General features: G+C 37.7%; 2 protein-coding genes across 5 annotated transcripts in view; one reads left to right on the top strand and one right to left on the bottom strand.

Moving 5' to 3' along the window:
- The first annotated feature begins 2,234 nt into the window (after positions 1–2,234).
- On the top strand, positions 2,235–11,079 carry LOC134648744 (NCK-interacting protein with SH3 domain). Its single transcript, XM_063503252.1, has 10 exons — positions 2,235–2,427; positions 2,523–2,707; positions 2,958–3,252; positions 3,924–4,135; positions 4,923–5,156; positions 6,319–6,441; positions 7,318–7,501; positions 7,974–8,195; positions 9,508–9,680; positions 10,881–11,079. Exons 1-10 carry the CDS (start codon positions 2,403–2,405, stop codon positions 11,070–11,072), a joined length of 1,845 nt encoding a protein of 614 aa, XP_063359322.1. The 5' UTR covers positions 2,235–2,402; the 3' UTR covers positions 11,073–11,079.
- Positions 11,080–16,699: 5,620 nt separating this feature from the next.
- LOC134648765 (plasma membrane ascorbate-dependent reductase CYBRD1) overlaps positions 16,700–21,569 on the bottom strand; it is a 91,022-nt gene continuing 86,152 nt past the window's right edge. For 3 of the 4 annotated variants that reach the window (XM_063503312.1, XM_063503315.1, XM_063503314.1), the window contains one exon: positions 21,324–21,497. In XM_063503312.1, coding sequence (XP_063359382.1) covers positions 21,335–21,497 — 163 coding nt within the window. In that variant the 3' untranslated portion in view covers positions 21,324–21,334. Of the gene's footprint in view, positions 19,390–21,323; positions 21,498–21,569 lie in introns of those variants that run through there. The other variant, XM_063503313.1, reaches the window with a different exon arrangement.

Raw genomic sequence — 21,569 nt, 5'->3', positions numbered from 1 at the left:
TTTTATGAACGGACGATTAGGTTAGATTTAGATGATAAAGTATTTCACAGGACAGTTTGGAAAGGACTACCACAGGGTTCTGTTCTTAGCCCTTTACTTTTTAATGTATATACATACGACCTTAGTTCCAATTTGCCAGATTATATATCAATTTTACAATATGCCGATGACATAGTGCTCTACTCAAGAAATAAATCCGTACAAAAGGCCTGTGAACTCATAAATGCTAGTTTGAATGAACTAAATGTATATTTAAATAATAATGGGTTAGACCTTTCAGTCCCGAAAACCTCAGCAATTATATTTTCTCCCAGGAAAAAAACTGTTAATGAAAGTTTATCCTATGGTGGAACTACAATCTCCTTTCGTCAAGAAGTCAAGTATTTAGGAATGGTTTTGGACTACAATTTGTCAGCCAAGGGTCATTGTAATTATGTTAAAGGTAGATGTGAACGCTCATTAAACATATTGAGATGCTTGGCTGGTGTATGGTGGGGCAGCCATCCTTTCTATTTGAAGCTTATTTATAATGCAGTAATAAGAAGCGTTGTTGATTACGGTTCTTTTCTTTTAACTCCGGGTACAGAAGATGCCATTAAAGTATTCAATGTCATACAGAATAAGTCACTAAGGACAATCCTTGGTGCTATGCGAACCAGTCCGGCTAATGCCATGCAAGTGGAGTGTGTTGACCCACCTGCGCATTTGAGACGTCAATTTTTATCCGACAGATTCATTTTTAGGACTATGCAATTTTCGGTTCATCCTCTTATCACAAAATTATCGACTCTTTATGATCATATGCAGTCATCTCCATATTGGCGTAATAGAACTCCTCCTTGTATAATTAATAGTTACCTTAAATTTTTGGCTCTATCTTCTCCTACTGTCAGACATATTAACCTTCCTATATACGAGAAAGACTTTGACTCTTTGATTATTTCTCCACAAGTTTTTCTAGACTCCAATATTTCTAAGGATATAATAACTGCTCAACCTGTATTTAACAACTTAGTGGGCGAATATTGGTCTGGTTGGCATTACATATACACAGATGCATCAAAACTTGCTACAAATAGTTGTGTTGGGGTTGGTGTATTTCATCACCAGTATAATGTTGTACAAAAAATTAAACTCCCTCCAGAATCTTCGGTATTTACCGGAGAACTATTTGGTATTTATAAAGCTGTTGAATATGTTTGCATGTTCAATTTAAATAAATGTGTAATTTTTTCCGATTCTAAAAGTTGCCTTCAAATTCTATTAAAATCTCCTTTCAAAATGACTAACAGTTACCCTTTGTTATATGATATCCGAGACGTCTTGTTAAAATGCGAAAAGAAAGGGCTTACTGTAAACTTTGTATGGGTGCCAAGTCATTGTGGAATTCCCGGAAATGAGAAGGCTGATCGTCTGGCGGTAGATGCTGTTGCTTCTGGTGATATATTTCCATATAAAAACTATTGTCATGACCTTCTGTTGCTCCCCAAAAGATATCTCAGGTTAGCTTGGGAGTTCTTTTGGTTTTGGAGCAGCCTGGAATCCGGAAGTTATTACCTTAAGATTCAAAGTGACATCCCTGTAAAGCCGTGGTTTTACAATAAAAACTTTAAAAGACGTGAAATATCATGTTTAACACGCATGAGATTGGGCCATACATCTGCTCCTTCTGACCTTGCTCGATTTAAATTTATTAACGATCCCAATTGTGACTGTGGTGCCGAGGAGGCGGATATTAATCATATATTCTTTTCATGTCCTTTTTATGATCGTACTGCTTTGATGGATTCTTTACTATCCAAAAATGTTCCATTTCCAATAGACATCCCTTCCTTGCTCATCAATCCAGACTTTTATAACATCCTAACTTCATTCATCGTTTACAATGATATAAAAGTATAATATTTTATAAAACTAAGTATATTTATCATTTTGTATTTCATCTATACCTACCTGTCCTGACCACTACACTTTCCAAATTCCGAATTACCTTTAATCCTTGTTCCGCGTTTAATTTCCTTCCCTTTAATTTACTTGACGTTGGCTACGGGCAACACCGCCCTCAAGTCCATTAAAAAAAAAAAAAAAAAAAAAATTTGCTATAAAAAAAATCTTGGTGTGTTGAAAATTTAAATTTATTATTTTGAATTGAAATACTTCGGACTTTTATAATTAATTGCTTATTTATTGTAATTTTTTTAATATAATTGAACAGTTTCTATTCTATTTTGAATTGGTCTGGCAGCCCAGGAACTGTCAAATCGCGAATGAAATTGATTTGTTGATGGTTCTTGCAAGTTGCATTATTTAAATTTGCAAATAAAAATAATGCCATAAATCTCACTAAAATACTGAAACCTCAGTACAAATTTACTGTTACAGGAATAAAAAATATAATCAGAATGGGTGATAGCCAAAACGGCTTCGGTAAGATTTGTATTTTGTTTAATTTTCGGATGATCTATCCTGCTGGGTGTGGATTACAGTAATTTGAGATATACATAATTAAAAATGGTTTACAGAGGACAATGAGATGCTCCAAGCGTTGTATGACTTCGAAGCGACGTTGGCGAAAACCTTAAGTTTTACGGAGGGGGAATTTTTCTATCTGCAACAACAGAACGTGAAACAGAGAAACTGGTGGCATGTTGTTAATAGAAAAGGTCAAGTCGGCTTCGTGCCCTCCAATTACGTCGCTACAGTCAAGGTCTGGTCCGTTCCTATTAAGCCCCGTCTCCATATCGCGCGGCAAACCATCGAACGTTAGTTCGCGCGGCAGCCGCGCGCAATGGATACCGGGCACATCGAGTTGGCTCGCGCGGCAGCCCGGTATCCATTGCGCGCGGCTGCCGCGCGAGCCAATGTTTGATGGTTTGCCACGCGATATGGAGACGGGGCTTTATGTTTTGTAATTAGAGTACAATTACATCAGTAATTCAGTGTGTGTTCACTTTTAGGTGGAGCCGGAGTTCTTTCTTGCATTCCTTAGTAGTTGCATTAAGTCTTTGAATGAGGATAATGCCATGTCGGGGCAGAAGCAAGAGTTGTTAGCTAGATTGAGTGAAAAGAAGAAGCAGCTGCAGATGTTATTGAGGCCTCACAATAAGAAGCCGCCAGCGCCGAAGCCTCCGCCACGCCTGGATGATGCTACACCTCCTAATGGTGTCTCTCCATCTTTTGACTTGAGGCCCGTTGTCTCTCAGCAATATATTAGCGAAGAAAGAGACAGTTCTTCACCTAAATCTGTGGTTGGTGAGTAATTTATTGGTTGTATTTGTCATTGTATATTCACATCACAAAATTAGAACAGTATTTTAACATATAATAGCGATATCTGTGCTGATTCCTGTTCGTACACACAGTAAATAATATTTTATTTATATTTATTTACAACAATGCAAGTTTACAGTTACAAACCAATTTACTTAGTTTAAAACCAATTTGTTAGAGCCTATGTCATATGTATGATAGGAATACAGATATGTCAAGAATAGGAAAAAACATGCAAACTAACCAAAGATCATAATATGTTATATCTTATACCTTTAAACAAGCAATTCTTGTATATTTATTTATATATATATATATATATATATATATATATATATATATTGGGGATCTCGGAAACGGCTCTAACAATTTCGATGAAATTTGCTATATGGGGGTTTTCCGGGGCTTAAAATCGATCTAGCTATGTCTTATCTCTGGGAAAACGCGCATTTTCGAGTTTTTATATGTTTTCCGACCAGAGCTCGGTCACCTAGATATTCAGTATTAATATCAGTTTATGTAAAATTTAAGTGATCCAAGTGCCATTGTCATGATGGTACTACTGTGGGATATGCATGCATTGTCACTGCCCAGTTAGTGGAAAATTTGCATACTCAAAGTGTAAAAATGTTAGCCGATGAATTATTTTCCAGAAAATGATGATACTAGCAAGAAAACTGGCATTACCAAAGGCTCCTCGATCCAGTTATCCTCAGACACGGACAACCAAGATGACAGCCAAGACAGCAGCGAGAGCATCAAACCTAACGCCATATATGACATAGTGCAGTCTGTCCGTAAGGAGACGCAGCTCAGTCATGAGATGTCTAAGGTGGCTGTGGAGACTGTTCTTATATCCTTGAGGGTAAGTGCCATTATTTTACATCACAGACTAAACAGATACTGCATTGTGAAACATTTACAAAGAGTGCAAGGTCACCACTTATAATACCTACACCTTGATCGCCATTAATGAGTTGCATCCTGCACCATTTTATAATACAACAGTCCATATTCATCCATAGAAGTAAATGTTATATTATATGCTCATTATAAATAAATATTAGGGGACAACTTACACAGATCAACTTAGCCCCAAACTAAGCAAAGCTTATACTATAGGTGCTAGAGGCGACGATATACATAGAATATTGTATTTGAGGTGATTGGTTTACAAAACTAATCAAACAAGTAGCAGACTTAGGGCCATTGACTTCACACTATTTATTATCAAAGCTCATTACAATCAGCCTAACGTCTTTAGTGGGCAAAGGGAACCGTATTTGGTACACTATTAAAACAATGTTTAAATATAGTTAATTTTAGACTGAAGCGTGATGAAGTTGTCTCCACCTTGGTCGATCCGAAGCCAGCCCCTTCACGGCCCCTACTTGCTCCTTTACTTGGCTCATATAACTTTTTCTTGGTCTTCCTTTCATAGTTAATACATCTGAACAGAATTATACTGAAACAAGTCTCTTTTGCAAATGAAGGGATATTTACAAAAACAACATAACTGCTTAGAGCGGTTGACACTTTTTTAAGAACATTGTTAATCGTTTCAGGTCTCAACCAGTGTAGTCAGTTATGTTGTTTTTGTAAACATCCCTTCAAATGTTTGCTATATCGGATATCATTATGATTGTTTCCAGGAGTTCCTACCAGGTGGCGCTGCGCGTTCGATCATCGACGCGCTTCTCCGAGAAGCAAACAGCAACATAACATGCCCGCGGAACGCCATGGACGCGGCGCCGGACGCGCTGCGCATGCTGACGGCGCTCAACGCGCTGTCGAAGGCGGCCAACGACGCGCAGCAGCGCGGCTGGGCGCTGCACGACGACGCACACGACATACAAACGCAGCTAATCGAGTTGATATCCGTTATGGTTGGTCAATCACAGACAATCCAACCTCTAGACATAGCATAGTCGCGCTACCCCCTCTGCCACACATACGGTAGCGTTACTCCATCTTCGAGTCAATCCCGTGCCGTGATTGGTCCGTGTTTTTGAACGGACCAATCACGGCACGGGATTCGCTCACCTCGTCCCCCCGCACCCCCGTATTTTTGGCAGCATCGGTTTCATGAAAGAATTGGCCTAAGCTCAGTCTAGAGGTTGGATTGTCAGTGGTATTTCTACTTAACTCAACTGCCTTGTCCCGTATAGGTACGTCCCAGACAATTGTAATTAACAGTTAAAAGGTTATTAATTCAGTAGCAAATTTTTGACAAGGGCGTTCGAGGGGTTAAAGCTTTAGTTTCCTCCGAAAGCGGTGCCGTCATATAGCGGCCGTCTCCATACAAATACTACGACATCCATATTTAGCCGTATTATTTAGTATGGAGACGGCCGGCACCGCTATCCTAGGAAAACCGATCTTAAGTGATTTCCACGATTCCCGGTTTAGTTCTTCCTCCGGGCAGTTGTTAAGGAAGTCCAGGTCATGGTTGGTGTTAGTAAAAAAATAAATTATTTTGTATAATAACGGCCAACTTTGCAGACATTTGAATTTCTGCAGGCGTTAAGAACTCTACTATGTATCTAGACACGCGGCAGCGTGTCAAGCCAAGTTCATATGGATTTACGATAATTATTCAATGAAACGGGCACCTGCGAAATCACACGGTTTTCGACCGATTCATATTTTTCTTTTTGTCCAATAATTTCAATGATGTTCGTTAGTGACTTTTGCTTGTCATCCGACGATATATCTGCCTCGAGACTCTCGAGAGCTTGTTGTTTTATTTTTTTGATATTGGCTTTCATTTTCAGTATAATCTACTTTTTGTCCGAAAAAACGATAATCTTGTGGTTTTGGAATGGTGGAAACCATTATCGATTAAAAAGTTAGGTACTGACCGTATTTCGAAAAATTGGTACCATACGATGCCCCGCGAGCTCCTGCATCTTCTAACACCGCCTTTCGTCTATATTTATAACTTTCGCAAATATATCCGATTTACACTCCCCTGCAAAAACTATCTGATAAACATTTTCAATGTTAAAAAGTAAAATGTACTCATAATGTTTGTCTTGTTTGTTTCAGTCTAACGCGGATGTGAATATATCGCAACACGTACTGAGCAGCCACAAATACGTTTACGTGACGACTCTGGTGCAGTATTATCAGATGGAGACGCGATGGCCGCTCAGACAACTCCTGCTGCAGGTATTAACACTAGCTATATTCATTAACAGAATTGACAGAAACAGGACTGCAGTTTATTCCAAAAAACCTGTTTCACATCACACTTATCACTTATCAAGTTTTGTGATGAACTTATTTAAAGTAAAGGGCAAGTCTGTTATCTCCAACGCTGTTCACCCTTTCTTCTTCTTCCTTTATCATCCATTTTTAGGGTTCCGTACCCAAAGGGTAAAAACGGGACCCGTCCGTCTGTCACCAGGCTGTATCTCACGAACCGTGATAGCTAGACAGTTGAAATTGTCACAGATGATGTATTTCTGTTGCCGCTATAACAACAAATACTAAAAACAGAATAAAATAAAGATTTAAGTGGGGCTCCCATACAACAAACATGATTTTTGACCGAAGTTAAGCAACGTCGGGCTGGGTCAGTACTTGGATGGGTGACCGTTTTTTTGCTTGTTTTGCTCTATTTTTTGTTGATGGTGCGGAACCCTCCGTGCGCGAGTCCGACTCGCACTTGGCCGGTTTTTAATAGATAGATTCAAGAGGAAGGTTTATACATAAGTTGTTAACCCGTGCGAAGCCGGGGCGGGTCGCTAGTACATAATATAAAAGAAGAATATGAGTGTACAGGTCACAGACAATCCAACCTCTAGACATAGCATAGTCGCGCTACCCCCTCTGCCACACATACGGTAGTTTTACTCCATCTTCGAGTCAATCCCGTGCCGTGATTGGTCCGTGTCTTTGAACGGACCAATCACGGCACGGGATTCGCTCACCTCGTCCCCCCGCACCCCCGTATTTTTGGCAGCATCGGTTTCATGAAATAATTGCTGTAAACTCAGTCTAGAGGATTCCTAGTCTATGGTACAGGTACCTATTTCCGTTTAGGCGTTCGGCGTGATGTGCGGCCTGGAGCGCACCGCGCTGGCCACGCTGGCGCTGTCGCAGCTGCCGCCGGAGATCGCGCGCGACATGCGCGACAACCCGCGCGCCGTCAGCCGCCTGTCGCACTCCGCGCTGCTGCTGTCCATGGTGCTGTCTATGGCCGACAAGCTGCCCGTCACACACTTCGGTAAACACCTTATATAAGAACCGTTTAAACGACAACGGTTTCACCCACTTAGATTTTAAGTTAGCTATTGGCGACATGTTTCGGGCCCTTCGGGGGTCCTTCCTCAGGCTCGAGTGCTCGCGGCGGCTGCCCTTCGTGCAATGAGCGCGCCGCCCGCCATGACAACATGAAACATGTCGCCAATAGCGACTAAAAATCTAAGTGAGTGAAACCGTTGTCGTATAAACAGTTTAAAAAATGACCCACGAAAGTTTAATTTCGACGTTATATATGTAAGTGTTTACCAACGGCCAACTTTACAGATGTTTAAATTTCTGCAGGCGTTTAGAATATTTCTAGTTATAGAGGTTTGAAGGGAAGAAAATAACATTTTTCAATTTCGCCTTAGCGAGTTTCGAGTTATCGAGGTGCCACTGTGATTTCCCGCAGCATATTTCTCTAATTACAGCAAACCCTTTTTCTCTATTTACAGAAATTCTCGGCGTAGAATTCGCCGAATTCCTCCTACAGCTGATCGAGAACCCCCCAGAGACGGACGTGGACGAGCAGATACCGGATCTGTTCCTGACATTGCTCCTGGCCTATAATCTGCAGTTCGATACTCCGGCGGATAATCTGCTGCTCAACGCGCTCGAGAGACGGGACAATGCCAAGACTTTCTGTGAGAAGGTGCTGCTACTGCTTAACCGGGAAGGTATGATACATGTAATATAATTATGTGAAAGTTTCCCGACATTGCTCCTGGCCTACAATCTACAGTTTGATACTCCGGCGGATAATCTGCTGCTCAACGCGCTCGAGAGACGAGACAATGCCAAGACTTTCTGTGAGAAGGTGCTGCTACTGCTTAACCGGGAAGGTATGATACATGTAATATAATTATGTGAAAGTTTCCCGACATTGCTCCTGGCCTACAATCTACAGTTTGATACTCCGGCGGATAATCTGCTGCTCAACGCGCTCGAGAGACGGGACAATGCCAAGACTTTCTGTGAGAAGGTGCTGCTACTGCTTAACCGGGAAGGTATGATACATGTAGTTAATATAATTATATGAAAGTTTCCCGACATTGCTCCTGGCCTACAATCTACAGTTTGATACTCCGGCGGATAATCTGCTGCTCAACGCGCTCGAGAGACGGGACAATGCCAAGACTTTCTGTGAGAAGGTGCTGCTACTGCTTAACCGGGAAGGTATGATACATGTAGTTAATATAATTATATGAAAGTTTCCCGACATTGCTCCTGGCCTACAATCTACAGTTTGATACTCCGGCGGATAATCTGCTGCTCAACGCGCTCGAGAGACGGGACAATGCCAAGACCTTCTGTGAGAAGGTGCTGCTACTGCTTAACCGGGACGGTACATGTAGTTAATATAATTATGTGAAAGTTTCCTGACATTGCTCCTGGCTTACAATCTACAGTTGGATACTCTGGTGGATAATCTCTTGCTCAGCGCGTTGCCTCTACTTATGTAGAGGCAATGAAGAGAAAATATGCAAGAAATGCTGCTTTGATCTCGGACTGTCTAGAACACAAAATGACTAGTGTAATATTTTGCCTATATCTCTTTTAGTCTACATCGCAAACGGTCTAGAACACAAAATGACCACATACAGGTAGGTTAGGTTCGTTAGGTATCTTCAAATGGCCGAAGGCCAAACCGCACAGAAATATGAGCGCCGCGGCAGCGGGGCTCCGTCGACATCGCTAACGTAAAGATAAACCGACGAAATGTAGGTAAATAAAGGTCTAAATAATTGTAGTCATTTTGTGTTCCAGACCGTTTGCGATGTAGACTAAAAGGGATATAGGCAAAATATTACACTAGTCATTTTGTGTTCTAGACAGTCCGAGACCAACCCGAAATGCTTGGTTTGAAATTTTGTCGATTTCTAACTAACGTAAATGTCATAATGACAGATAAGTAGACTTAATATTTAGGTATTTTAGATTTAATAGACGTTTATGAATAACACATTATTTAGTCATTTGTGGTTCCAGACGACCCAGTCCACATCTTCGACCACGAACCGGCCCCAGCGCACTCAGTCCTGAAGCTGGTCACCGACCTGTTCTCACGAAAGAAGACCGCTGAACATTTCTACACCAACGACGTGAAAGTGGCCATCGATATCATAGTGAGGCAGCTAGCTGACTTGTCGCCGGGGGAAACGGTAACTGATTGTATTTGGAAACCCTTTTAAAACATAGAGCATGAAAGACTATAAAGCACTTCGACAGTTTATTTATGTTTCTATTTTTATTTATACGAAACTAGCTTTTGCCCGCGACTTCGTCTGCGTGGAATCAGTAACATCACCTAGAGTAAGAATAGCGCCTGGATAAAATGTATTAGCAATCCTTCAATTTGAGCATTGCTTACACCAATCAACAGGCAATTCATTAATTTTCTCATTTCCACCCCCCTTTTCACCCTCTTTAGGGATAACTTCCGACATATAAACTATCCTATGTCCTTTCCCGGGACTCAAACTATCTCTATGCCAAATTCAAACGGTTAAAGCGTGAAAAGGTAACAGACAGACAGACAGACACACCTTCGCATTTATAATATTAGTATGGATTAAAGTTGCCAACAAGATAATTGTAGGGCAGTTAGCCGATCTCACGCCAGGAGAAACGGTAACCGAATCTCTCTATCTAATTTAATCTAATTTAAAGCTATACTTCTTCACCAACGAAGTTGAAATCGTCTCTGACATAATTTGCCATCACACCAGTTGGGCCACGTTTGGTATTATTTTTTTGTAGTTTAAGAAAGAGAGATATGTATTAAACAGTCTTAACGATACATACAGTTGCTATATTTTTTGCTAACAAATGTTATAGGCTTTCTGACTAAAGATTCAGTTGTTATATTTTGAAATAAAACTATTAAAACGGATTATATCGCGTATATTGCATTTATACTACATCCCCGTCAACATCCCCATGATCGTTTTAATAGTTTTATTTCATGACTATAACTTGAGGCGCTGGTGGCCTAGCGGTAAGAGCGTGCGACTTGCAATCCGGAGGTCGAGGGTTCAAACCCTGGCTCATACCAATGAGTTTTTCGGAACTTATGTACGAAATATCGTTTGATATTTACCAGTCGGTTTTCGGTGAAGGAAAACATCGTGAGGAAACCGGACTAATTCCAATAAGTCCTAGTTTCCCCTCTGGGTTGGAAGGTCAGATGGCAGTCGCTTTCGTAAAAACTAGTGCCTACGTCAAATCATGGGATTAGTTGTCAAGCGGACCCTAGGCTCCCACGAGCCGTGGAAAAATACCGGGATAACGCGAGGAAGAAGATTTCATGAGTAACTATGGCGGTAACCGAAGACAATATTTTGTTAAGTTTTTCCTTTCAGCGTCGTCAAGAATACCTAAAGATCCTCCAAGGCATTATCCGCAACACCGAATACGGCTCCCATCTCCACCGTCGGGACGACCTGCTCCGTTGCTTCGCTCGCATCTTCTGCGAGGAAGGAGACTGTAGCCGGGACGACCAGACCCTCGTCAGGGCCATATCCAATGAGTTCCCGCAATACTTCAAGGCCTAAGGTTAGTATCGACCAGGGATGTTGCGAACATCCGAATCCGCATCCGCAACCGCGGAACTTCCGCATTATTTTCAACATCCGCATAAAATCGATGCGGATTTAATGCGGATGCGGATGTGGAACAGTTCGGTACAGGAACGTCTTAGCATCGGCGTAAGATTGCTAGGTAATTTAGTCATTAGCCAGAAAAACCTATTAGAAATTAGCAGTCAAGCGTGAGTGGGACTTAATGTAGGGAACCCGTGGAACGCGAGTCCGACTCGCACTTGGCCGGTTTTTTGAAATAAAAATGACTAAAATGTAATATTTGACGTTTTTTATGTACCTATCTTGACATCCGCATCCGCGGATGTGAGCCGTTAAAAATCCGCATGATGTCAAAAAATCGGCATCCGCAACATCCCTGCTATCGACTACTGGTATTGAACGTACTCGTACATTCTTTGCAGGGTCGCGGAGACAGGCCTAAACGAAGTGTTCTAATACGCTTTTTAGACGGCGGATGTGAATGATGTCTGCTTCTTTATCTTCTAGAATAGCCAGTACATTCCCAATGCATTGAACATTAGAAACTTATTATGGAGTCGCTAGAGATAAATAGAAAATGATGGCATTACTTTTGCCAATATAAAATGAGGAAAGTGATTGCACTTTTGATTTTCCTTCTCCTATATACTCGAACGCAACATTACTTTTTAGGGTTCCGTAGCCAAATGGCAAAAAACGGAACCCTTATAGATTCGTCATGTCTGTCTGTCTGTCTGTCTGTCCGTCTGTCCGTCTGTCTGTCCGTCCGTATGTCACAGCCACTTTTCTCCGAAACTATAAGAACTATACTGTTGAAACTTGGTAAGTAGATGTATTCTGTGAACCGCATTAAGATTTTCACACAAAAATAGAAAAAAAACAATAAATTTTTGGGGTTCCCCATACTTCGAACTGAAACTCAAAATTTTTTTTTTCATCAAACCCATACGTGTGGGGTATCTATGGATAGGTCTTCAAAAATGATATTGAGGTTTCTAATATCATTTTTTTCTAAACTGAATAGTTTGCGCGAGAGACACTTCCAAAGTGGTAAAATGTGTGTCCCCCCCCTGTAACTTCTAAAATAAGAGAATGATAAAACTAAAAAAAATATATGATGTACATTACCATGTAAACTTCCACCGAAAATTGGTTTGAACGAGATCTAGTAAGTAGTTTTTTTTATACGTCATAAATCGCCTAAATACGGAACCCTTCATGGGCGAGTCCGACTCGCACTTGGCCGCTTTTTTCTATATGCGAGATATTTTTAGGGCAACTTGCACCATTCACTAACCCGTTAACCGGTTAAACCTGGTGTTACCATGGTTACCGGTACAATTTGACACTGCGTTAACGGTTTAACCGGTTAACCCCGGGTTAGTGGGAAAGTGCAAGTGGCGCTAAGTCGACTTAAAAAACAAAAATTCAGTCAGAATGGGGACTAAACAACTGGACTATATGAGAAGGCGTGCTGCGCACGACAGTGGTAGATGTATGTTAGCTGAATGGTGATAAAGACAAAATTCCTAATTACGTAACTGTTTAACAATAATCCATATTATTTATAAGTACCTATATCCTTAGATACTCGTAAAACGTTCGCTATTACGTACTCTTGTACGAGTTTTACTTTATGTTTTAAAAATATTATGCATGTGGAGATAGTAAGAAGTAGATCATTAAAAAAATGTTATTAGTAATTACCTTTAAATGTGACGTTATCTATGAAAAGGGTATGAAGGGTGTCGATGGCGCTTACGCCATTATTAACGATGCTCCGATATAAATACAATGCCGCGCGACGCTGTGCGGCGTAAGTGCCATCGGCAATAAGGTCCCTTTTCATAGATAATGCCCCAAATAACTGTCACGATTTAATTATAATTAAATTGGATTTAAATAGAAAACGTAAAACTGTTCCAGTATTTATTGGTATCAAAAGTGTCTACACAAATAAAATATTAATTTAACCTTGTTATATTTCAAAATGTATGTCTAATGATGTTAAAAATGTGCGTGTGCGTGTATGTGTGATTTGCTGGCGTCTAAATAAAGTGAACAAAATGTAATAGATACGTAAATATTATGATATTAATATTACTATGAAAAATAATTAATTATAAATTGTATTTCTTTGTGACAATATGAATATTATAATTATACTGATCAACAGTGATCGTCAATTTTCCAGCAATTTTAGTGCAGCATTGTTGGTTAAAAGCATCTGTATGCCCTACTCTAGGTGGAATAGATAATTAGGGTTAATAACAGTAATATTAACCTTAACCAATCTCTCCTAGATAAAAAATGAAGAAAATCCTTTATTTTTACTATGCTGCACCAAAACTGCTGGAAAATTAACGATCACTGCTGATCAACTAAATTTATATATACATTCTAAATCGTTGCTTAAATAACTATTTCTGAAAGATATCTGTGCTTTTCGCACATTCGGAGGTAACTAGTACCCTTCAACGTCCAAGCCATACTGTCACCAAAGAGTTGTTTTTCGTGTCGTGATTATTATGTACCTACAATATTGGTATGTCAATTAAGAAAATGCTTTAAAACTGTCCAACCACAAATAGTCGCACCGGTAGCTTAACCAGATACACCGTAACACTACCGGCCTACGTATTTTTATATTATTTAATTTTAAGCATAACATACGACTTACGAGAATTCAGTAAAAACTTACCTACAGTTATTTTATTGATCTTAAGGAGGCTTAAAAATTATTTGCTTCCAATGATCATAAATGACTGTATTAATAATGTATTGTAAAGTCGTTAAATTAACTCGTTATGTACGCATTCGAACTACGTTATTAAAACATTTGTAATACATATATTTAAAAGTTAATTATGTAAAACTTCAATTCTGGCAATTCATTAATCTATCTTATGACTGTTTTCAAACAAATAGATTGTAGTAAGGAAACGAATGTTTGGGTTTATTTTTGAAATTGATATTTCTCTGCTGTAGGTACTTAGGTATACAATATCCATAAAATATCATAGTTTCAGAAATGTATCCATTCATTTATATTTCCTTGTGATGCCATATTATATTTAACACATTTATTTTATGTAATTATGTACTTAACATAAATCAAAGAAGCAATATGTTGGCTAGTCATTGTTCATTTAGGTACTTATACACGACTCATACGATATGATATAAATATAGAACACACTTAAAATGTTTCCTTAATTCTAATAGTTAGCCTTTGCAGTTGCACTTATATTGTTAATACTTATGAAAAATCTAATACACAATAAATCCTTGATATAAGAATCTACTATTTCCCATCTATTAAAATTAAACTTAATTTTTAAGATATCGAATGGAAAACAAAAGCGGCTACAGCTAAGATATTGTTTTCTATAGCAGTTATGACTTATAAGCAAATAGGTGTGAAAGCACTATTAGCAGACTCATTGTTAACACTTTCAAATTACCCAGTACCCGTCTTAACCCCTCGTATGCTTAGACACGGATCCGTGCGTGGGAATTTTAATCTATTGTTGTAAATGTCAAAGTCACTTTTTCGATGATCAAATTTGACAGGCAGGATACGAGGGGTTAAGTTATCATAATTGGGTACTTTCCTCTACTTAATATAAATTATTTCACACCGTGCACGAAATAAAACACCCGATAATTATTAGAAAAACATAAATAGCAGTTATTTTTAAATACAATTTCTATTTAATACATTTGATTGAAATTTTAAAAGTAGGCGAGTTGACCGTGACGTCACTACACACGTTTTCAAATAAATTCCATTATTAGAAAATCGTCTTGACAGTTCTAAAAAAGAAGCTGATTTGACTAGTAGGAAAGTAGCCAATTATGATAGGAAAAAGATTTCCTAGTTAGCTAAATATTTTACATTTTACTGATAAGGCATGATATGGGTAGTTCGATACACAAATTAAAATAATTATGTTGCGCACATGTGTTGAAACATTTTCTCAACTCTCATGCCCCTCTATAGTGTAAATTCAGACTTCGATATCATTTAACATAGATAGCAGTTATTTTTAATTTAACATAGGTATGCCCACTTTTCTTTCTTAGTACAGTGGCCATCAGTTATATCGGAGCGGCCAAGTTGCTCAAAAATATCTGAGCACGCCTCTATTGTCAAGGCGTTAGAGTGCTTGTTTAGATATTGTGAACACCTTGGCCGCTCCGATATATCTGATGGCGACTGTGTACCTATACGTTCCACTTATTTGTCATCTTCTTAAGTTGTACAAGCTTTTCAATATTGTAAGGTAAAGAAAGTGTTATTCAATAGCGTATCTATAGAGACACGCCTTTAGATTTTCCTTTCAAACAGATTTTTCAGACGCGAAATTCGATATGAATACAACGCATTTAAGTACCAGTTAATGGTTGTTGAGTATTTCTATTAGTATTAAGTAAATAATTCTAAAATATCGCTTTTTTTATTGCGTATTTAATCGGTAAAAGTACCTAGTTCATTTTCTTGTCTTTCCAATTAATTCAAACAAAACCGATTTATTCTATGATTTTAATAAGGTGCTCAAGTTTGAAGCCAAATTTTAGTAGAAAGGATGTATGTATATTTTAGTGTATTTATAAGGTTAATTTACGGCGTGGCTGCTAAAAAAAATCAGAATCAAATGCCGACACAAATTAAAAAAAATCTGTGACCCAGGTCTGTTTTTGCAAGCTACCTTCGCTTGTACTAAAATGTTCGATGGTATTTTTTTTTATTGTAAGTTTTGTTTAACTATTTTCGTTTGACGTTCCTTTTGAAAAGAGACATTGCGAAGAATAATCACGGCTATTCCATTGCATAAAAGAGTAACCCGATGTAGGTATTCGTATTTAGTTCCTTAGGTACTGTTAGTGTAAGGCCTGAGTGGACGCTCGAAGCGGAGCGTTCGGCGGGGCGTGCAGCGTGGCGTCGGGCTCACAAGTGATTTGAGCAGCGTGCACTAAGGCCGCTCCTATACGGTTGCATTTGTTTAACATGCACGCCGCACGCCCCGCCCCGCTGCACGCCCAACTCGAGCGTCCACTCAGGCCTTACACTTATTAATACTCGTAGTTATGTACGTAATTTTTTTGTTAATTCGAGTGGTTTTACATTAATAAAATATTTAAGAACTTGACGATGGAGCTTGCAAAAATAACTTTATGGTATTGTTAGTATTAATATCGACCAATCATCTCAGAGCTTGTACTTCTGTTTCAACAAATTGTATTCAAAAGTTCAAATGTATTTACTATATTATACTCATATAATTGTATTGTTAGTTTTTCTTGCGCAAATTTAATAATTATATCACACTCTCTAAGTAACTAATCTTGATTGAAATGGTCTAATTTACCTAATTAATAAAATTATGAAATAAAGACGACGTTCTATCATTTTACATATTTTTATTCAGATGCTTCGGCTCTGCTTGTTCCATTAGGTAATAGTACATTGCTACAAAATACGGGACGGTTAATTAATATTCTGATCATGCTCACCACGCGTGACGTTATCTTAGATTCCAAAATAATGTGCTCAGGATATACCTACAGGACTAGGGAAGAATAATAAAAACAACAAGTTAATACAAGTATTTAATGTACCATACGATTGCCGTATAAATATTTCAAAATGTAAAACAGTGATAAAATTCATAGTAACCAATATAACTGTCGCCAACGCAACTAAGAGAAATAATCGTTATCAATTACTCAATAGTAACATAATGCAATCTTTCAAATGAATCTATAGCGCCTACGCAACTTATGGGAAAACTTGGAAACTATTATAATTCTAGCTTTACATTAATAAGCAGGTACTGCATTTAATTCTCTTGGTGCGTTTGGAAACGAAAGATTTGTAACTCTATTTCAACTGTAGCATTTTTCGTTTTGTATTAAAATGGTGCATAACAGAAACTGTACAAATGGGGATGCTATAACAATATCAAAATTTGGCCCCAATATTTCAAAGGGATCCATAAAAACTGGAATATTTAAAATTTGTAAATACGTCTTTATCCAAGCAATAAACGGTCGCAAATCCTGTAATATAATACAAGAGGACCTACTTATGAATGCAGTCTTTTTACGGATTGTATATTTTCAGAAAGAATGTCAAAAGCCCATCAAATGCTTCATTGGAATGCAAATTTACAAAATGGAATATAGATAAAACTTTATCTAAGTAATAGATAAATTAGGTACTCAATTTCTACAAAAGGAAAGAATATGTACCCTCCGTAAATACCTTGAGCATTATCCTACATTATTGATAAACACGCTACACGTAGGTATGTATGTGAATAGCACATTAATAATTGATTAACAAATTATATTACCGCACATTACCACTTTACAACAAATTTGGCAACTTGGATGTACACTTATACACAATGTTCTACCACAAACAGCTGAATGCGACTCTGGAGTCTCGCTCTTTCATCAAGTATACACATATCTGTACCTTAAAGATATAAAATGTAATAAATAAACATCATAACATAAAATACTGGATAGCCAATCTCCGTGGTAGGATGAATCAATAAATATTTAGACTGTAAATTTTCACTACGAAACTACAACTATCGAACACTCGCACATTACATTAATTAGAATAAAATTTATATACAATTACATCTAAGATAACCTAACTATACTTCATAAAACATACCGACATATTATTAGCATGAATTTATGAAAACCTATGTGTATGTATGGCATCTAAAAACAAAATATATAGGTAATTGCGTATTACACCCGGAGTTATGTCAACGCCAATCTAGTAAATATACATCGATTTCTTGTCCTTGGTTATCTACCCTTACCCTCGTTAACGTACCTACATACTATATGTTCTAATAATTAAGATTAATTATTTACCACAGAACAGCGAGTATAAGGAAGTTAAACAAGTTTCATATTGTCAAATCTTCTTTGACTTTACAGTTACATTGCATTCCTTTCCGCTTCGTTCAGTTCCAATTTGACTGCGGTCCTTAACACGATTAAACTACGCATCTTATATAGTTATGGGGTAATATTGTGTAAATAATATTCAAAGGAATGATCTAATTCCAATATCAGTCGAATTAATTTTGCCTAAGACGGAATAACTCACAATAAAGGTAGATTTTCACAATAGAATAACGCACAACCGCCGAACAAGTGGTGTCACCAATCGAGATAGAATTTGTAAACCTAAAGTTAACAAATTGAGCTAAACGATATAATTTTTATCAGGGTTTTATTTTCGAAGTATAATGGTAATCTCAAAATCGAAAACCTTCTAAAGATATTGCTTAAAGTAAGTTTGTTCCATTTTGAAGTTACACAGAGGGCTCCCAAAGATCTTGACGGACTGTGATTTTGAAGTCACTGAATGAGCGGAGTCCTGGAGTCTCGTTCGAAGTAATCTAACTTACATAATTTACCCCCGCTATCCCTACTTCTTACCCTTTACGCTTGTAGTTATCACTAATACAGAGTACGGAGTTACCTCATTAAGCATAACAGCAAACTTACAAACTTTAAAAAATTGCAGTTACAAAACATCGTTTGGAGACAAATTGGAGTTTGCATGTGACATTTAAACATCGATGTATAAAATAACGTTGCTCAGAACTACATTAACGTCACAATCGTACTCATAGCTTTTGAGATCTTATAATAAGTATTAATAATTAGTATTATTGCTGATGCATTCCGAGTGTGTTCACGAATTTTCACTAACTCAGTTCAGACATTAGTGCAAATGAGAAAGTGAACATCAAAATCGCAAAAGCTACGAGATAAAAATAAAAAGACAGGAACCTAAATAATAAAAACCGGTATTCCCCATAAATAGTTGTGTTCCATATCATTGTTAGGTGGCTCTTTAGCGAGATCCCAGTCACATATTACTTCTCACAACGCCATATGTTCTTCTCAGTGAGCTGGTGATGTAATAACATAAATTTCAAAGCATTGCATAGACCTTGCTGATATCAACACAACTTTTTTTATAGAAAATACCAGCCTTTATTAGTCACATGTCTCCAATTAACACGCGAAATGAATCCGGCTACAAACCCACGTTTGTCGCCAAACGTCTGGATGGCGTGTATTGTAGTGCGCGGGCGCTTAGCTCGGATGGTGCGCCGCGACCTTGCGCAGGCGGTACCCCCCGGTGCCGCGCACGGTGTACAGCACCACGATCGCCACCGCCACGATGGAGACGCCGATGGCGTTCATCACGATCGACTCTTCGGACATCGTCGCGTAAACCGTGGCCCTGAGGATGCACCACGTGCCCCGAGGTTAGTAAAGAACTGTACATTAAGTATAATAGACGTGCGAAATCGAAATAAATTGTGGTGCCATAATGAGTGCTTTAGAATGCGGTTTAGATGCAAACAACTCAACAATGGGTGTTGACGGGTAAACAGAGAAAATCATTATGTCGCCAAGATTATTTTTCCGACTTACTATACGTCTATACTGTAGAGGTAAGTTGTCTGTGGTTAGTATCATCGAAAAATTTACAGATATAGTCACTTAAAATCCTTGTAACCTAGATTGCAAACATTCCTATATGCTGGTGAAATATTAACGCTTATAACTCACAATAAGTGTGCCTTTGCATGCTTCATGCGCAATAAGGACCATTCTAGCAGAATTTCTGTTGGAATTTGAGATAAAAAGGTTCTTATTGGACTTGAAGCATTTGGAATTTGAGGCATGTGGAAAGTCACATAGACATATTGTAACAAATACAACAAACTGTCCATTTTTTATTTAATTTAAATAATTTGAGTCAGTGACTGTCCATTTTTTATTTAATTTAAATAATTTGAGCTCCTTAGTTAAACCTACCCCAAACATGCAATTTATAGAAAATTATCTAGGTGAAATTTAAACTCTTTTTAAATAATGAGCAATGTATCATTTCAAAACGGATTTAAACTGTACTTACGTATATAGGTAATGTTATTTTTAGTGTTAAATAATAAGTGCAATGTTTCTAAGATATTTCAGTCAACAACACAAAACAAGCTAGTGAGACATGCATAAGTATAGGAATGAAAACAGGTTGTGCAAAAAATGTGACCTTGTATGAGGATCTACAAGCAAGCATTAAAGATTAAATAAAACATGATCTTATACAGTATGTTTAATCATATAATTTGTAGATTCATTTGTAAACAATGTCAAAAATATGTTTTAACCTCCTAAGTCCCTGCGTACAAATGTTTGTACATATTCCAAAAAATATTTTGATCTTTCATTGAGTAACTAAGGGTTCCAAATTCAAAAACAAAACAAATGTTTCTGGGTTAGGAGGTTAATAGTTAAACCTAAACAATACATTACTTTGGTCTGATACAGACCAAAATAAATGTAGGTAAATCTAGATATTTTACAATAGAGCCTCCTTAATAATACGTATACGTTTTCTAAATATGTAGAAAAGTATAATTCTCATAGTTATAACAATATACTGAAATCTGGCATGAGATTCTGGTCTGTAACTTACAAATAGGTAAGTATATATCAGTCGTAAGAATATAAAATACCAAAGTAATGGACGATCTTATAATTATGGACGTTATTTTACTTATTCCTAATTTTTTAAATGTAAATGCTACTATATAAAAGTATATAAATTCCTGGACTTTTCCACGCAAAACACTTTGAAAATGCGTTTTTATAATAAACCTACTTAACTATGTTGACCACAGGCTCGTTCTGGTATAATTATATATTTAGATTTTATATCTTCCATGGCATGGAATAGTAATAATAAAATGTATGGTCAACAATCTAATATTTTACACGAACATCGTTCTAACTTTTTATTGATTCTTTAAAGAAGTTAACGCTTTCTTAAATAGCAAAAACACATAGGTAATCTGTTGATGATTCAATCTGATTAGAACAATATGCACATGCAATGATATTTTTGTGAATCGATTAAAGTTAAATAGCTAAATTTAACTAGGTATAGTAAAAGAATAATATATTTTAATACAATGCGACACCTTTAATTTAAAATCATTCGCTAAAAGAAATGTGTTTAAAAAATGAAAACTAAAAATCCTACTCTGGACGTCATTGATCCATCCGTTCGGTTTCGGTACGACATTCATGTTAATCATAATTTACAATTTGTAGCCCTATAACGTAGGCACAGAAATACTAAAAAGGAATTTCGTATTACCCTGTTAAATTGAATAAATCTACAAATCAACGGAGGCTCTTATGAGCCCGTCTCTCGTCTCCGGCGCTCTGAACTTGTCCCTCGAAGCGATATACATGACGGTGGCCAGGATTGCGATGAGCGCTGCCCCGATGGCGTTCATGATGATTCCCTCGTCTGGCATGCTGCTGTACCGTTCCGCGCTGCAATACGCACACATAGGCTACATACTAGCGGTGAACATGCGGGACTACGTGCAACATTCACAAATGAAG

This window comes from Cydia amplana, chromosome 6, assembly GCF_948474715.1.
Source record: "Cydia amplana chromosome 6, ilCydAmpl1.1, whole genome shotgun sequence".
Taxonomy (NCBI): Eukaryota; Metazoa; Arthropoda; class Insecta; order Lepidoptera; family Tortricidae; genus Cydia; species Cydia amplana.
The sequence above is the reverse complement of the archived record's forward strand: the minus strand, read 5'-3'. Positions and strand labels throughout refer to the sequence as shown.

Coding starts and splice junctions, on each gene's coding strand:
- LOC134648744 (XM_063503252.1), top strand. CDS start 2,403: ATGGGTGATAGCCAAAACGGCTTCG. Junction 2,708..2,957: donor ATTACGTCGCTACAGTCAAG/GTCTGGTCCGTT, acceptor GTTCACTTTTAG/GTGGAGCCGGAGTTCTTTCT. Junction 7,502..7,973: donor GCTGCCCGTCACACACTTCG/GTAAACACCTTA, acceptor CTCTATTTACAG/AAATTCTCGGCGTAGAATTC.